This window comes from Musa acuminata, chromosome BXJ3-1, assembly GCF_036884655.1.
Source record: "Musa acuminata AAA Group cultivar baxijiao chromosome BXJ3-1, Cavendish_Baxijiao_AAA, whole genome shotgun sequence".
NCBI lineage: Eukaryota > Viridiplantae > Streptophyta > Magnoliopsida > Zingiberales > Musaceae > Musa > Musa acuminata.
Window position 1 is genome coordinate 21,060,109 of NC_088349.1, and position 19,524 is coordinate 21,079,632.

A 19,524-nucleotide genomic window follows, 5' to 3' on the forward strand; every position below is an offset into this window, starting at 1 on the left:
AAAGGAAGATGAGATAACTATATCAAAGTACTTTGATTCTCGACTATGTAAAATAGTTCTCCACATTGGTATTGAACATACAAGACATCTATGATAATGATAAGTTATTTAATTTTCTCGATGATCTAAAATCATGGGCACAACATAAATTACATCAAACGAATGTCACTTTATTTTAGGATCGACTTAGTGAAGTTGGTTAATTAGTTGTAGAGTCACCAGCTTAGCTACCATAATTGTTGTGCAACAAAAACAAAAAAAGAAATATTTATGTCGGTTATAGTTAAAGTATATAGTAAAATTAGTTAATTTTCTTTATAAATATAGGTATGAGTATGTAATAATTACCAAGTTAGTATAACAATTAATAGAGTTGTGTTGTGTATTTACTTATTGATCTACCTTTGCTTCTCAAAATTGTATTTCTTTACTGATATTTGAATATGTTTCCCTAACAGTGGAAGTATGCATCTTAAGCGGTAGCATATTGATCTTCAGAATTTATATCTTTTGCTTAAACAATTGGGAAAGTTAAGAGTTATATATTTGTCGAAAGAAAAAAAAGAGAGGATATTTTTAGTTATTTATTTATTTTATCTTTTTCAAATTTGGAAGGGGCAGCAAATATACTGTTTTCGAACATGGAAAATATGGATACGTAAAACCACCCCCTTATTATATTATTGAAAAGACCACATACAAGCGAAACACCATACGTAGCACGCACGGATACGATGGGGGACCCATGATGATCGGAGTTTTCGACCACCGATCATCTACGCCGTTCAGGTTTACTTGGAAGACTTCACCGGCATAGATAAGATGTTGGAGAACCGACGCGCTGGACACACGTGGGACTTGACTTGAGAACTGTAGCCGGAGTTTCTGTCGTGGTATCTAGTCCACAGCATGATTCCTGCGTACTTGTCGGAATCCTTTAGGATCGGAAGAACTTGAGATATGAGCTCATGGGGTGGAATGTAGCCACCACTTGGAGCAGCCTCAGGAGCAGCAGGAAGCCCAAGGAACAGCTTTTGCGCAGGGATGGACATGACCCAATTGTTGAACGCATTTGCAAGATTGATAGCGTTCTGGGAGAAATGGCACGAAGGGTTGTTGAAGAACTGCACCCACACGAAGTCGAAGAGATCTGTTCTGAGTGCGTTGCCAAGCCAGTAATCCGGGAAAGGACACTGCGGAGCAGCACTCAAGTAAACTTTCTTCGTTCCGGCCTCCTGCTCGTTGTAGGCCTTGAGGAAAGCGGCAAGTTCATCATAGTGTTCTGTGCTCCCTCCGGCGATGTTGAAGTCTATGCCATCCAGAACCGCATCCCCGAGGGGTCGAGAGTAGCGAGCAGCAGAACCACCCAAGAAACTGTGCCAGAGGTATGACGCCACGTCCTTGGCGTCTTCGGTGGAACTCAGGCCATAAGACCCGCCACCTCCGATGGAGAGCATCACCGTGACTCCACGCTCCTGGCAGGACTGGATTTCTCTGCTTAAGCGCGCGCAGCCGTTGTTCCGAGGGTCACAGTGGCCGGCGAGGTTGATCTCTGGAGTTTGGCCCATGCCAAACTTGAAAAGGGTGGCGATGTTCACGTATTCGTAGTTGCCTGTGGCACAAGCATCTGCTAAGCTTCCCTCGTCTGTGTTTTGTCCCCAGTAGACGCCAATGCACGAGCTGCGCCCGGCCTGCAGTCTTCCTGTGAGCGCAAGCATCAGAAACGCAAATAACAGCAGCGAAGCTGGCGATCGGATCGCCATAGTGAATGAGGAGGCTATCGGTCTCTCTTTCTCTGTTAGGCACAACCCAAGGCACGCTTGTGGTGGTGTGTCATCAACAAAGCCATGCGACATGGTTATATACGAAAAAGTGGGTGATGACGCCGATGACGTATTGTGGATGCGCGAATTAATGCTTTCCAGAGACTGGCATGTCAGATTGTCTCAGCGTGTTATTTTGTATCTGTTTTGATTTAAATTCATCCAAAAATAATAAAAAAAAGAGACGGATATGCTAGAAGAGTTGAGAAGACTGGCTTTGGATAAGGGATGCGTGTTCGGCCAATCAATGTGTGACAGGAACATGACTCACTCACTTTACGCACGCTCGCAATACCTTGTCCTATGTCAGATTTAACCCACGAGTCCCTCGGTTCAATAATAAACATAATAATTTGCATAGTACTCATAAAGAAAAACCGAAACGACTAAAACGTGGCGTTCCAAATGGACGGCCATGAAATTTGCAATGCCTTGTTAAGACATTAACCTTCGTTCAAATGATAATAATTTACACATCAGTGACTAAAAGAAGACGCACGCGACGCTCCAAATGGACGGCCGTGAAATTGGATGGACATTTTTGGACACACCTCACGGATGTTTTATCCACGAAAAAGCCAAAAGAAGTGTGGCAGCAATAATTGAAGTGCTACGGCGTTTCTCCGACCGCGAATGATGGGTCATTTGTCCGGCAATGACGTGTTCGACCCTCCGCATAAAATCTAAAAGAGAGAGAGAGAGAGAAGAAAAGATTTTTAAAAAATGATAAGTATGTTCGTGAAGCAAATGCTGAGTCACTTCGTATTTGTTCCCACCTTCTACCTACATGTTCATCGATGGTGTATAAAAATTATCTCTAAATCGGCTCAGTTATATTATTTTTATATGATGTTGTAATATTTTTAATAATACCAGAAAATACTATAATATAATGATTTTTACTGCATTACAGTATTTTTTTATTTTCAGTAATACCATTTATCCATGTTGCATGGGTTTTCTTTGTGTAATTACTATATTTGAATTTTACCATCTTAAATTTATCAATACTAGATTTTTTTGAAAAGATAAGTGACAAAATCTGAATTCGAATGTGAAAGTTTTTATAACTAAACTGACTTAACACTTTTAAATACTAGACATATTGATCATCATAGATTGGAATTTACTAGTTCGATAATAAATTGATGCATGATCAAATTTTTTTTCATTTCACATTCGATACCTATTCGTATCAGACTTATTACACAATATAATTGATGTATCAAATGTACCCTTTGATGTAGCTTACTATTATATATCATTCTTTATATTGATAGTTTTTGTCAATTATTTTCTCTTTGTTCTCCTCATATATTTTCTCTATCCTTATGCATTTTCTCTCATCCTTTCTCTATCGATATCATTGTTGTTGTTGTCTCCTCTATATCATCGCCATCATCTCATTCATTCTGATATCAATATGGTTTGTTCTTCATCTTCTACTTTTTTTTTCTTTTTTTTCTTCTTATGCTTTGCATTTTTTTTTCTTGTATTTGGTCTGAACAATGTTGACCCATATTGAGCATCAATATATAAATTTGTATCGAAATCATATGGATTAGGCCAACCGATGTACATAAAGATATATCGAACGTGAAAAATTTATGGGGACAGTCAGGTCACCCATATTTTTTTTTTCCTTTTTTGTTAAATTTTATGCGGAGGGTCGAACACATGGATAAACGACCCATAATTCACGTGAAAAAAAAATATTTTTTTTCTTTTTGTTAAATTTTATGCGGAGGGTCGAACAAGTCGTTGCTGGACAAATGACCCATCATTCTTGGTCGGAGAAACCCCGTACCACTTCGATTATTGCGGCCACACTTCTTTTGGCATTTTGTAGATAAAGCACCCGTGAGCTGTGTCCAAAATGGTCCATCCAATTTCACGGCCGTCCATTTGGAACGTCACGTGCGTCTTCGTTTAGTCACTGATGTGTAAATTATTATCATTTGAACGAAGGTTAATGTCTTAACAAGGCATTGCAAATTTCATGGCCGTCCATTTGGAACGCCACGTTTTAGTCGTTTTGGTTTTTATTTGTGAGTGCTACGCAAATTATTATGTTTATTATTGAACCGATGACACAGGACGAGGTACTGTGATCCGTACGTGAATTTAAATCAAAACAGATACAAAATAACACGGTGAGACACTGTGACATGCCAGTCTCTGGAAAGCATTAATTCGCGCATCCACAGACGTCGTCAGCTTCATCACCCACTTTTTCCTATATAACCATGTCGCATGGCTTTGTTGATGACAGACCACCACAAGCTTGCCTTTGGTTGTGCCTAACAGAGAGAGAGAGAGAGAGACAGACCGATAGCCTCCTCATTCACTATGGCGATCCGATCGCCAGCTTCGCTGCTGTTATTTGCGTTTCTGACGCTTGCGCTCACGGGAAGACTGCAGGCCCGGCCCAGCTCATGCATCGGCATCTAATGGGTGATTAGTGAAACTGAAGACAAAGTCTAATTAAAGTTTATTAATATATTTTCTATTTATACGAGCTAGAAGAAAAGATTTTTCTCAACAGATAAATTTTTTTATATAGTTGAAAAAAATCTTATCTGCTACCATGCTCCCTCAAGATGGTGTTTCTGTTAAAGATACCGATCTTGGACCGATGTAATGAAAATAGTTTATGGACGGGAGGTTTCGTAAGTGAGTTTGCTAGTCGATCAACCATATGTACATAAGAAACACGTAGTTGATGTCTGACAACTTGATCTCGCATGAAGTGAAAGTCGCTGGCGATGTGTTTCATGCGTGAGTGGAACACTAGATTGGTGCACAAGTAGGTAGCTCCGACATTATCATAATATATTGATTGTAGGAGTAAAGATAGAGTTGATATCAAGTTCCTTGAGCAGATTCGTGACCCAATTGAGTTCTATAGTAGCAATGGCGATGACACGGTATTCAACTTCAGATATAGACCGTGCAACTGTCTTTTGTTTCTTAGAACTCCAACTGATTAAATTAGCACCAAGGAAGACAATATACCCCCAACGTGAATGTTCTATTATTAAAGTTCTCTATCCAATCAGTATTGACAAAGGCATGGAGATGAAGTATGAAGTATTTATGGAGAAAGAGGCCATGATTGAAGGCCCCTTTAAGATATCATAAGATTCGTTTAACTAAAAACCAATACGTAGTAGATGATCGATACATGAATTGTAATAATTTATTGATCACAAATAAGATGACTTAACGGGTGACAGCTAAGTATTGTAAGGAGCCAAGTACTTATCGGTATTGAGTAGCTTGCATTTTCAAAAAGTAGCTCAAGGTTCCTAGATCTTTGAGGGAGAATCGATCTGTCAATTGCTTGAGGAATGCCTTCATCTCCATAAGATTGTTGCCCATGACAATAATGTTATCCACATATACTAAAAAATATATTATACCTCCATTTTATTGTTAAAGAAATAATGAGGTATCAGACTTGGAGTTGATGAAGCCAATTGATGTAAAAAATGAGTCAAGTTCAATATACTTTATAAATATGCTCTTAGAGCTTGATAAAGTCCATAAATGACTTTTTATAATTTATAAACATATCTTGGATATTGAGGATGGATGAAGCTAAAAGGTTGCTATATGAATACATCTTCAATTAGAGTCCCATGTAAAAAGGCATTGTTAACATCGAGTTGTCGTAAGTGACAACCTTTTGAGATGACCAAATTTAGGATAAGTCATATTGTTATGGGTTTAACAATAGGACTGAATGTCTCTATGAAGTCAACACTAAGACGATGATAAAACCCTTTGGTCACTAGATGTGCTTTATATCTGGCAACGGATCCATTTGGGTTGTGCTTAATTCGAAAGTTCAACTTACACCCGATTATATTTTGTATAGGATGAAAGGGTACAAGGGTCCATATAGAGTTATGGAGGAGGGCATCATATTCTTCACACATGACTTTATGCTAGTGTGAAGATTGTTGGGCTTCAGTAATTGTGGTGGATTCACTGGTCTTAAGTGAGGATTTTGTGATAGTATATAGGTCAATGATTTGACACAGTTTGAAAATATCACTTTTAGAACGTGTTGTCATTAGATGTCCAGGGGCTATAGGTTGTGTTGTTAGTATGGGCGAAGGAGAGGCACTAACATGGGTCGGGTCAAGCTGAGGTACTTCAATGCCACTGGGTCTAGGAGGGGGTAAAGGCAGTGGTTGTGTTTCTAAGGGCATTGCTTCAACAACAGGGGAACTTGTGAAGAAGGGAGAGGAGAAGTAATGGAGGGAGTGAGGAATTGTTGAACTAGGGTAATAATAAAGTGTGGATCCTAAGGGGAAGGATTGGATGGTGTTTTTGGAGGCTTGTTTGATGGGAAAGGGTATACTCCAGTGATGTATATTTGTTGGAGTAGCTCACATGGAAGGAGACTCATGGTTTTGAAACGGAAAGGTAGACTCTACAAAAATAACATAACATGGTATAAAGACTTTTTGAGTTTAAGATTCATAGCATCGAAAAGCATTATGTTCAAGATAGTATCATATGAAAATGCAAGGCTTAGATCTTGGTATTATTTTATGTGAAGCATAGAGACATAGTCATAGATAACATAGACAATCAAATACTTCAAGTTTCTAAAGGTTTAGAGATTTATGAAATAATTTTTTAAATAGTGATTAGTATTGGAGAACTAGAGTGAGCATACGATTAATGAGGTATATTACGATTTGAAAAGTTGTGGACCAAAAGGTGTTAGCATAGTAAAGGCACTAAGAGAGGGGACGGGGTGGGGGAGGGGATGTAGGATGGGTGAATTAGTGCTTTCGAAAAATTTTGGTTTGAAAGTTTCGATTGATGAAATCCGTATCGGAAATGCAATGAGCAACTAAATCAATTAGTAATCAAAATGAAAAGCATACAGAAAAATACAAAGTAGATTTATAGTGGTTCAGTCGTCTTGACCTATGTCTACTCCTGATTCCTCTTTCCTCGAGGCTATCGGTTTTCACTATCGATCTTTTTAACGGACGAAGATTAACTACCATTGTTATAATATTTTCTCCTTTTCACAAGCTTAGGAGAAAACTATTAAACCTCTCTTTTACAAAAGATCTCACACCTCCCTTAGAAAGACTTATTGCCCCTTTCTTGCTACATCAAGGAAGCATGAGTGGGGTATTTATAAGCCTCAAATGACTTAAAAAATAAAATTAAAAATTTAAATCCTTAGGTTTTCGGGGTATTGGCGATACCACCGCCTGCTTGGGTGGTACCACCACCTAACATAGTCTGAGAGACTATGTCATAGTGGTGCCGCCTAGACTATGGTGGTACCACTATAGCCTAGGCAGCACCACCACTTGACACTAGACGGTACCACCATCGGGTTTTTCAAAAAAGTACATTTCGTACTTTCTAGCTCAAATCACTAAATTGGCCAAGTGAAAGACTTTATGCCATGAGTTTGTGTTCTCCTAACAGCGGATGGTGGCAAACTCATATCACACTCCCAACAGCGGATGGAGTGGTGTCTATTACCCGCCAAAGTGGGGACACGTTCCTCCCAACAGCGGATGAAGGAATCGTCTAACCGTCACGTCTGACGGCCTGCTAATCCTCGAAGGGAATCACCCTACCTGCTTTCGGCAAGGAAATAATATAATCTCATACTCGTCATGTCCATATCGGGATGAAATAACACATTTAAAATATTTCTTTTAAATATCATCAATATCAAATAATATAAATTAGCCCTCAATTGACTTGAACTCTAGTTCAATTGATCCAATTAAATTCAATTTACTAGAACCTAACTGAACCGATCTTTAATCCTCATTTAACTAGTCTGGAACCACCCTAAACTAGTATAATTTAGACTAAATTAGGTTCAATTTTGGTTAAACTGACTTGAATAAGTCAATCAATTAAGAATCACCATGAATTGATCTAGACTAATCAAGCCTAGTTTAGTTCAATCAATATTTGAGCTTAAATCCAACAACAATATCGGGCTAGATTGGGCCAACCCATCTACTAGTCATGTGCATTATACATGACTGGGTATGTATCACACAAAGATGGTGGCCAGCCTTAGCCCATGGACTGGTTATGTGTGTCGCATGTGATCGCCCATGATGGTTGGGCTGGGTTAGCCTATGGGCCAAGGCCTGACCCGTGAGTTAGGCTTGGCTTGTGAGCAATTTCAATCCAATTAATATCCAATTTCATAGTACAACATATATTCATTAACGATATAAACAAAAACATAATAACACATTAAAAGATTTTTTAAGGAGATAAGCTTTAATACAAGGAAATAACATTCTAAATTTGAATAAAATCATAACACATTAAAAGATAGACCGAGAGATAAGCTTTAATACAAGGAAATAACATTCTAAATTCTAATAGAAATCATGCTTCCAATACATATATAATTTAACATATTCTAGTCAAATAAATTTTAAATCATTCAGAATAGTACATTTTAAATTTTAGATCAAGGAATATTAAAAAATTTTAGATAACAAATTTTAATCTAACAAAAATTTTAGTTCAGATAAGAATAAAGATAAACTGTAATGCTAGAAAATATCATATAAAGATATAACTTTTTAACATATTTAAATCTAAAATAAAAACCTTAATCAAGTGTCAAAGAACATTATAAAAACTTTAACTGATTGACTTTAATGCAATAATAAAAATTTTAACATTTAAAGAATTGATAAATATTTTTCATACTATAAAACTTTCAATATTTAAAGAATCAAATAAAAACTAAAACTTTTATTTTCAAGAAAGATAGGGAAACCTACCTCTCGTCACCATGGTGTAACTCATCATTCCTCCCGTTGTTGGTCTCGGCTAAGTAAGGAACGAAGGAGAGAAATCCCTCCCCTTATATAGGAGGAGGTGAGCCTCCATTAAAGGAAATATATTTTTATTTTTATATTTATTTAATATAAATTATTTTTATTTAATATAAATTATTTTATTTAATATACTAACAAATATGATATCATCCTATTTGGAATGTGTAATAGTTCTTTCCTAATTCGTATTAATAAATAAGGAAATAAATTAAGATTTTCTAAATTACAATGGCAAGAAAGAGAAAAAAAATTAATTCCTAACTTATTATTATTTGATTTGATTACATATTCCACCTGACGAAGAAATCTTGAAACTAGATAGGTTTAATATCATAAATAGAAACCTGCTAAGAAGATTAAGATGTATAGTCAGACCTAGACTAGATTACCTAGAAGGACTGATCCCTCCCACTTGATCCAGAACCTGAAACACCAATATTTAGGGAAAATCAATCTCCTTCTACTAGTCCCTTTGAGGCAACACCTCCAACAGAGTAAGCACCTTCCTCATTTGTCGACGCCATAGGGACTCGAATGGATCGATTTGAACTACATCAAGATCAAATCTTAACTGAGTTGCAGCAAATTCATTGACAACTTAATACTCTGTTTAGATATTTTGATTTAGCACCACCTGAATAGCTAATGTATGTATTTTTGTTGATGGCAAAGGGGGAGAAGTTGACGGATCCTCCTTAATGTTGTAAACTTTTAATGTTGTGATCTCTTTAATGATGTGAACTTTTGATGTTGTGATCTTTTTAATATTGTAAACTTTTGAATGTTACCATGCAATGATGCACCGTCGGATTCTCTTTAATGTTGTGAACTTTTGAATGATTACTATGCAATGATGCAATGTTGGATTCTTTTTAATATTGTGAACTTTTGAATGTTACCATGCATTAATGTAAGTATCATAAAGGTTATATCAAGATGATGTATTATGCAAGTAGTGATGCAAGGCTATGCTTGAAGCATTTTATCATGCATGAAGTGATGAAATTATGCATTTAATATCTTGATGACTTGAAACTATGATGATGCACAATGCATGAAATTTCTAATTAAAATCGATTAAAGCTTGAATTCAAGGTTGTGAATTCAAGTTTGTCTTTTCTCAAGTATGATATATAGATAGGGGGAGTTAAGGTTAACTCCATCATCAATTAGTTCTTATCATCAAAAAGAGGAAGATTATTGAATCTCAAATTTTGATGATGAAATCAATTGGTAAATTATTGATCTAATCCATATGTTGAGATAAGTGTTGCAGGGTTAACTACGATATCAGTAAGGCATAAAGCAGATGTTGGGCCGGAGTCAAAGATCGGACGATACGTCAAAGATTTGGACGATGTGTCAGAAGTTTGCTGGAAGCTCGTCGAGAGTTCGTTGGGAGCTTACCGAGAGTTCGTCGGGAGTTCGTTGGGAGTTCGTCGGAAGTTCACTGGAAGTTCGTCAAGAAGTTCGTCGGAAGTTCACCGAGAGAACAATTGACATATTGGACAGAGATTGCTTAGTTAAATATTTTAATTATCATAGTTAGACTATAAGTTGAGTTAGGATTGGGAGGTAATCCCACTAACTCAGTTAGAGGCCAATTGGGCCCTTAATAGGGCTGAACTGGGCCATTTGAATAGCCTATTCAGCACCTGAAGTCACGACCGGCGGTGGCATCGCTTAGGACTCAGTCTCCCAAGTGGTCTAGGCAGTGGCACCCCCGGTAGTTAATGTTGTCAAGCGGTAGTATCACCCTGTCAGGCGATGGTACCGCTAGAGCTCGGTCTCCGAGCTCTGTCAAGTGGTGGTACTACCCAGACTGAGTGGTGGTACTGCACAGTGTTAGTCTATAGGCGGTAGTACCGCCAATACCCCGAAATCTGAGGATGTGATACTTTTTGGCTCCAATTCTAAAGCCATTAGGGCCTATAAATATCCTATCCTTTTCTACATGAAAGGACATAAAAGTATAAACAATATCTTGAAGTCTTAGGGTGTTAAAAGTATTGTAAAAATGCTAAGAGTCCTCCTCCTCTATTTCTAAGTTTTGTGATCATTCAAGAGAGGTGTGAGGCTTATAAGGGTTGTCTCTTAAACCCGTGAAAATGAGAAAGTACTGTAAAGATGGTAGTTGGTCTTCGCCCATCGAAGGAAGACCATTAGTGGATGCTGGTGACCTCAACGGAGGAGGAATCAGAAGTGGATATAGGTCACAACGACCAAACCACTATAAATTTTGATATGCTCATTTCCATTATGCTTTTTATTACTGCTATTACTTTCTAAGTTAATTACTAGTTCATTTACTCCAAAGTCAAGCACTTTCCGAGATTGGTTTTCAACGAACGAATATCCTACAAAACCGACGAATATCTTATATCACATAACCAGTCACACCAGATAATCATGGACCACAGCCTAATGTGATCAAGCTCGAGCCAATGGGCCTAATCACTCACATCAAGATCTATATGTGCAGCGGTACATCTTCATGCCCTGTGATCGTCCATCTTGTCCTCATCAGTTCCGTCGACATCTCGATACATCTCCATGCATCGCGATCCATGCTACAAGAGTTTTTTTTGTGTAATTACTATATTTTAATTTTACCATCTTAAATTTATCAATACTATATTTTTTTGAAAAGATAAGTGACAAAAACTGAATTCTAATGTGAAAGTTTTTGTAACTAAACTGACTTAACACTTTTAAATACTAGAATATTGATCATCATAGATTGGTATTTACTAGTTTGATAATAAATTGATGCATGATCAAATTTTTTTTCATTTCACATTCGATACCTATTCGTATCAGACTTATTACACAATATAATTGACGTATCAGATGTACCCTTTGATGTAGCTTACTATTATATATCATTCTTTATATTGATAGTTTTTGTCAATTATTTTCTCTTTGTTCTCCTCATATATTCTCTCTATCCTCATGCATTTTCTCTCATCCTTTCTCTATCGATATCATTGTTGTTGTTGTCTCCTCTATATCATCGACATCATCTCATTCTGATATCAGTATGGCTTGTTCTTCATCTTCTACTTTTTTTCCTCTTTTTTCTCATCCTCAAATCTTCTTTTTCTCCTTATGCTTTGCATTTTTTTTCTTATATTTAGTCCGAACAATGTATAAATTGTTAGGATCGGAGCGACACTAAGAGAGGGGGGGGGGGGGGGGGGGGGGTGAATTAGTGCAGCGAATTAAAACGTCGGTTTTGATAAATCTTTTGTACGATAAAAATTGAACTTGAAAAGCTTAACTTGAACGCGTGTTCGTAAAGGTATGCAGCAAAGGTAATGAGGAAATAAAAGCACGTAAGAAGGTTTGTAGTAATGTAAATAGCAATAATAAAATGTAAACCAGAGATCACACCGATTTTAAAGTGGTTCGGTCAAATGACCTACATCCACTTGCGAGGCCCCTCTTCGATGAGGCTCCCACCTTCCACTAGCAAATCTCTTGAAGGGGAAGGGTAAATACCCCTCTTACAACTTTTTACAAGCGGTTCACTCTCTTACAGATTTTCAGCAAGAAAGAAGGAGGTGAACACTAGCAAATTGAAAACAAGACTTGCTAAGACTTTTCTAAGACCTTTCTCTCAATCAATTGCTTCTCAAAAAGTTGTAATCTCAGTTGAGATTTGAGGGGTATTTATAGGCCTCAAGAGGATTCAAATTTGGGCTCCAAAATTTGAATTCTCTTTGGTTCCCGATGCTGGTGGTGCCATCGCCTTATCACAGACTTAGCTGGTTTTGTCTAAGTCGTGCGGCACCCTTGCGTGTCTGTCCGCAAAGGTCAGCCTCCCCGAAGCCTCCCCTTTGTCCCTTAGGACCAACAAAAGAGAGAACGGGTTAGAGAGAATGCCTCAATCGGGATCCACAAGCAAACATCTCTGAAAAACACTTCATAGATAATGCAAATTACAAACAGACTTTACAAGCTCTGAACAGTTGCACAATAAAGGGTAAAATGGTCCATTATAGACCAAAAATCTCTCGCACGTGTCCACATGACACAACCTTTATTTACAAGCCTAAAGAGGCCACCAACCCAACTAAAATGGGACTATTATGCCTTCGACCGCCCCTCTACATGTTGTACAAGGCATGAACATGCCAAAAGACACGGACATACATAAGCATTACATCAAACATCTTGTTTAGAAGTTTGTCCATGACATTCTCCCCCACTTATTCCTTCGACGTCCTCGTTGAAGCCTTTGTCGACGCTGCAACTCCTCGCCTTTGCTAAGTCTTCAATCTTCTGCTCCAGCTACAATGCGCCTCTTGGCTCCTAACTACTCTCTGCTACTCTTTTTGAGTAGTCGAACCTTTGATCCGCCATGCTGCTTCAACTCACCAATGACTCTGACTCTGGTGTGGGGTTGGCTGAGTTGTGTTGATCCTTGTTGATTCCTGCGGATCCCCGAGATGAAGGAAAAGACCATCCTTACTACGCTAGTCTCTCAAATTTCTCATGCTGCTTGAACTAGGTGGATGCTTGTTGGAGCTTTAACGAGCATCATCTCGCAAACTTCTGAAGTTTTGGGTCCTTCCTCCACAAAATTCGCTCATTGACTCTTCTTTCACTTAGTTATCACATCCAAGTAGGTTCGCATCACTTCCGCTTTCGATTGGTATTTCGTTGGGAAATGAAGTGGACAATCTACTCTCAGTAACACTGATCACCGTTGGTGAGGATTTGACAACTATTGTCTTCCATTATCTTCGAAGGGTCTTTGAACATATGTAGAGCTCCTCTGCTGGATAGATAAGAGAATTGGGGTACTCGGTTTCGCCCATTCTCTTAAGAGTTGAGAAGGTAAAGTTTACTTGACTTCGCCCGCCTCCTCGAGGTTGTACTTCATGCATCGAGCTGGTTACTAGCCTTGGCCTGCTCTTTGCTCACACTTCTGAAGCACTTGAAGTGTTTGCACTCCTTGCGTTGAGTTAGTTACTGTGATTCACCTTCTCAATGCCATCGAACTTCTGGAATGCAGGAAGTTTTCACCCCAACTTGGAGTAATTCTCTCATAGGTTTGATCGTCTCTGGGATTGTACTGTCTTCTCCATCAACCCTGCCGCCTACTCCACTGAGTAGCAAAGGTACAACACCACGTACTGCCTGCTTCGTTCCTTGGTTATGCACTTTTGCATGACCCGAAGTCCTTCACTTTCGGCTATCTTGATGAGAAGCACATTGACACCGGTCTTACGAAGTTCCTCGGCCTCTACCCTTCAGCCTTGTCTCAGTACTTGGAGATTGCCTCTGCATGCTCCACCTCCTCTGCCCCTTTCATGACCAAGCGCTCTCCCTCCATGAGAGTAAGGGATCAATGACTTTCACGGAAGTCCCGCCTCTACGGTACCATGGCGTTGCCATGCCTATGGCACTACTATCTGTCGCCTCGCATCTGTATCACTTTTCTTCACAATCAGTAGATATGCCTCTGTGGCACTCCTCCGAGTCCACCTCCATTCTAACTAATGCTTGATTTTGGGTAGCTAAGTCCCTCTGGACTCGTCATCACTTCCTCGCCCCTTTCGACCCCCTGCTTCAACACCTCTGTGTTCTCCAAGCAGTCCGTTTGGTCGATGGAAAGACAGACTGCAACTCCCATACTGTTGGGAAATCATGGGGGGCGACATCATATGCGCAGCGGAAGAACAAGAAAACAAAAATCCCCGATTCCCAAAAAGATGTTCGTCGTCGTGCGAAGATTGGTGCGCAAAATCCGCAAAACACAAAACTGCGTATAGAGATTATGTTACCTAGGGAGATCGTATATCCCTGTTTCCTTGCAGATCCTCAGGAGAGGGTGAAGGAGGTCAAGCGTCCTCCTCTCTAGCGGTGATCCACACAGCAGGGTTGCGACGACGCTCCTCAAAACTCCAGGCCTACTCTGAGGTGGAGAGGGAGAGGAGAATAGGAAGGGCAAGCAAAGACTCTAGCCTATGAGGCTGTGAATCCCTCCTATTTATAGAGATCCCATGTCAAAACCCTAATGGGTCCTTTCCCTAGTGGGTATTGGATCTGCATCCAATAAGACAAGGGCTCCGTCGGATATCTCATATCCGAACCTCTACTCATCGCAATGCCTACCATATGTGTGTGACCCTCTAGGCCCAATATCGAGCTGGCCGTGAGTCATACCTGTCAGAACTCCTTCTAACTAAGTGAATTATTATCTCTGTAATAATTCACTCGACTCATCGACTACGGAAGTACTAGGCCACTACGCCGTAGTCCCCAGACGATACAGGGGAATCCAATCCATTGGACCTGTCTGTCCTCAGTTACCATGTACCTATAGTCCCTCATCCATCTAATATCCCAGAGACCGTATATCGAGCATGGTGCTGTCAGACCCATACGGTTTCTACTCGAGTCTCGCTCTAATCGGATTCTCCCGGAGAACTCTTTCTCTCTCAACCCGAATGACCCTGGCCAGGGATTTGTCTGAGCAAGAACACATAGGATATTCCTCTCATGACACCGAGAGTGGATGATCCTCTATTGACTCTCAATAGCCCTCGTAAGGTCGACTACCACTCCCAATGACCAGCTGTACTAGATCTGGGAACAGCCAAACCTATAAGTCTGGTATCAAAGAGTGGAGCACTCATACAGGACATCCTTGGTGTCTCAAGTCTAAGGACCAGATACACCACTAGGACTACGGAATCGCTGTCTGACAATAAGGCATCATCAACCATCCAGCATTCCGTAAGCGGATCAATCAGTGAACTCATTCTCCAATGAGCACCTGTACTGTATCCCTAGTGTCCCTACACGAGCAGCTATGAGACCAGCTGCATCCATCATATGGACGGGTATACAGCACACCAGTCTATCCGGTTATCACGATGTCCCTCTCGAGTAACCTATGACCGGGATTATTTAGGATATGTGTTTAAAGGTGAATCGATCTCATTATTGTGATCTCATCACGATCCGATTCCCATTGCACAAATCCAAGGACATCACAATATATATATGCATTTATGCAATAGTTATATAGTGATATACGCCAAAATATAATAAGCAAAAAGATTCTGTATCAAGTCACACGTGCCATCACTCACGTGATTGGCTTGCTGGGCACTTATGACTAGCAATCTCCCACTTGACCTAAAGCCAATCACCTATGTGTCTGATCCCCATCAGACCCCTGTGACGCTCAAAGACAATATGAGACAATGGCTTTGTTAGTGGATCTGCAATGTTATCTTCGGATGGAACTCTTTCCATTGCTACATCTCCTCGGGTCACGATCTCTCTGATAAGGTGGAACCTCCTCAGAACATGCTTAGATTTCTGATGAGACCTAGGTTCCTTCGCTTGAGCAATTGCCCCGTTGTTGTCACAATATAGGGAAATCGGCTCCTCACTATCCGGCACGACTCCCAAATCTGTGATGAACTTCTTCAACCAGACTCCCTCCTTTGCTGCATCTGATGCAGCAATGTACTCCGCCTCTGTGTTCGAGTCAGCAGTGGTATCTTGCTTGGAACTCTTCCAGCACACTGCTCCTCCATTCAAGGTGTACACATACCCTGAATTCGACTTGCTATCATCGACATCAGACTGAAAACTTGAGTCAGTGTAGCCTTCAACCTTAAGGCTATTACCTCCATATACTAGTAAAAGATCCTTAGTCCTTCTCAAGTACTTAAGGATACACTTTACTGCTTTCCAGTGCTCCAAGCCTGGATCCGCCTGATACCTGCTCGTGACACTCAGAGCATGCGCTATATCAGGCCTAGTACATAGCATGGCATACATGATAGACCCTATTGCTGAGGCATAAGGTATCATATCCATGTTCGCCCTTTCTTCTGGAGTCTTTGGGGACATACTCGTAGAAAGCGATATCCCATGTCTCATCGGTATGAGACCTCTTTTGGAATTTTCCATGCCAAACCTTTTGACAATAGTTTCTATGTACCTGGACTGGGACAAGCCAAGCATCCTTTTGGATCTATCTCTATAGATTCTAATCCCCAAGATATAAGATGCTTCTCCTAAGTCCTTCATGGAGAAGTGTCTAGATAACCAAGCCTTTATTGTGGATAGCATTCCTATGTCATTCCCAATGATGAGGATGTCATCCACATATAACACCAAAAAGCTAATAGCGCTCCCACTTACCTTTCTGTATACACAAGGCTCATCTTCGTTCTTAACGAAGTCATAAGATCTGATTGCCTCATCAAATCTTATGTTCCAACTTCGGGAAGCTTGCTTTAGTCCATAAATAGATCTAAGCAACCTACACACCTTATCTGGGCAGTTCTTGGACACGAATCCCTCAGGTTGCATCATATACACCTCCTCCTCCAGGTTCCCGTTGAGGAATGCGGTTTTCACATCAATCTGCCAGATCTCATAATCATAGTGTGCTGCAATAGCCAATAGAATTCTGATGGATTTTAGCATTGCTACGGGTGAGAAAGTTTCGTCGTAGTCAACACCTTGCCTTTGACGATACCCCTTAGCCACTAGCCTTGCTTTATAGGTCTCTACCTTTCCATCTACTCCGATCTTTTTCTTAAAGATCCACTTGCAACCGATGGGTACAATACCTTCGGGTGCATCAACTAGGTTCCAAACCTTATTGGAGTACATAGAATCCATCTCAGAATTCATGGCTTCTTTCCACTTCCCGGAGTCTATACTCATAATAGCCTCCTCGTAGGTCTGAGGATCAATATCCTCTACATCCTCTGCTCTAATATGTCCCACATATCTCTCAGGAGGATGGGATACTCTATCAGACCTGCGTAAAGTTGAAACTTGTGTATTAGATACCTGAACAGACTCGGGCTGTAGAGTGGTGCTTGAGCTTGGTTCTCCAACCTCGCTCAATTCTATCATTCTCCCACTGTCTCCGTCAAGAATGTGTTCCTTCTCAAGGAACACTGCTCTCTTAGCTACAAAGACCTTTTGGTCCTCGAGATGATAGAAGTAATACCCACAAGTTTCCTTGGGGTATCCCACAAATTTACATCGCCCTGTCCTTGATTCTAACTTATCGGGGTTGTGTCTTTTAACATGGGCAGAACAGCCCCAAATCTTAACTACTTTAAGATCAGGCTTCTTCCCTTTCCATATCTCATATGGTATAGACACCACCGACTTAGTTGGAACTCTGTTCAGAAGGTAAGCTGTGGTTTCTAGGGCATATCCCCAGAATGAGATGGGTAGGTCAGCGAAACTCATCATGGACCGTACCATATCTAATAATGTACGATTTCTCCTTTCAGAGACACCATTGAGCTGAGGTGTATAAGGAGGTGTCCATTGGGATAATATCCCATGGTCCTTGAGGAAGTGAGTAAACTCTGTACTTAAGTACTCACCTCCTCGATCTGATCGAAGAGTTTTGATACTCTTTCCAGTCTGGTTCTCCACCTCATTCTTATACTCTCTGAATTTCTCAAAGGCCTCGGACTTGTACTTCATTAAGTACACATATCCATACCTTGAGAAATCATCAGTAAATGTAATGAAGTAGGAGTAACCTCCAATGGCATGAGTTGACATGGGTCCACATACATCACTATGTATGAGTTCCAACAACTCAGTGGCTCTCTCTCCAGTTCCACTAAATGGAGAGTTGGTCAGTTTTCCACGAATGCAAGGCTCACAAGTTGCATATGACACATAGTCGAATGGATCTAGATATCCATCATTTAGCAACTTTTGAATCCTTCTTTCATGGATGTGACCTAGCCTACAATGCCATAGGTATACACTGTTCAACTCATCTCGTTTCCTTTTGGACATATTTATATTCATGATATGTGGAGTGGTGTCTAACATAAATAAACCATTATGCAATGTTCCTTTCGTGACGATCTTATCATCTAATAATATCGAACAACCATTGTTCTCAAAAACAAATTTATATCCACTAACTGTTAAACATGAAATGGAGATAATGTTTTTGATAATAGAAGGAACAAAATAACATGCATCTAATGCAATAAAAGCTCCACTAGGCAGATGTAGGGCGACCTCGCCAACAGCTAAAACAGCAACTTTTGCTCCATTACCCATCTTGAGGTCCATCTCGCCTCTCTCTAGTCTCCTAGGCCTTGCCAGAACCTGCAACGAATTACATATATGATAAGCACTACCGGTATCTAATACCCATGTGTTATCATAAGAGTCTGACAAATGGAGACCGATCATGAATGTACCTGAAGCTTCATCAAGCTTTTGTTTCGCCCTTTCTGCAAGGTACTCTTTGCAGTTTCTCTTCCAGTGCCCATCTTTACCACAGTGGAAGCACTGGCCTTTGTCCTTTGTTGGGTCTTTCTTAGCAACCTTTGCTTTACCTTGTTTGCCCTTGCCCTTTCCCTTCTTAAGGGACCTTTCTGCTTTCCTTTTCTTTCTGGTCTCACTAGTGTAGAGAACTGCCTTCTCTTTCTTAATAGTACTCTCTGCCTCCCTCAACATATTGAGGAGCTCTGGGAGAGTCACCTCAAGCTTGTTCATATTAAAGTTCATTATGAACTGTGAAAAGGAATCTGGTAGGGACTGAAGCACAATGTCCACACACAAGTTATCCTCTAGGACCATTCCTAGACCTGTGAGTTTCTCTATCCACTCAATCATCTTTAGGACATGGTTCTGAACCGGTGTCCCCTCAGTCATCCTAGCGCGGAAAAGGCTCTTGGATATCTCATATCGTTGAGTCCTTCCCTGTTCCTCAAACAATTTACGGACATGTAGGAGAATGGATCTGGCATCCATCTTTTCATGTTGTCTCTGTAACTCTGGAGTCATAGAGCCCAACATATAGCACTGAGCAA

General features: G+C 40.1%; 1 protein-coding gene across 1 annotated transcript; it reads right to left on the minus strand.

The window, feature by feature from the left end:
• Positions 1-655: 655 nt before the first annotated feature.
• Positions 656-1,840, minus strand: LOC135629428 (acidic endochitinase-like). The gene has a single exon (XM_065136755.1). The coding sequence runs from the start codon at positions 1,761-1,763 to the stop codon at positions 792-794; it is 972 nt and encodes a 323-aa protein (XP_064992827.1). The 5' UTR covers positions 1,764-1,840; the 3' UTR covers positions 656-791.
• Between the last annotated feature and the right edge of the window lie 17,684 nt (positions 1,841-19,524).

Bases quoted from the DNA above. Each gene is read 5' to 3' on its own strand.
- LOC135629428 (XM_065136755.1), bottom strand. From the start codon at position 1,763: ATGGCGATCCGATCGCCAGCTTCGCTGCTGTTATTTGCGTTTCTGATG.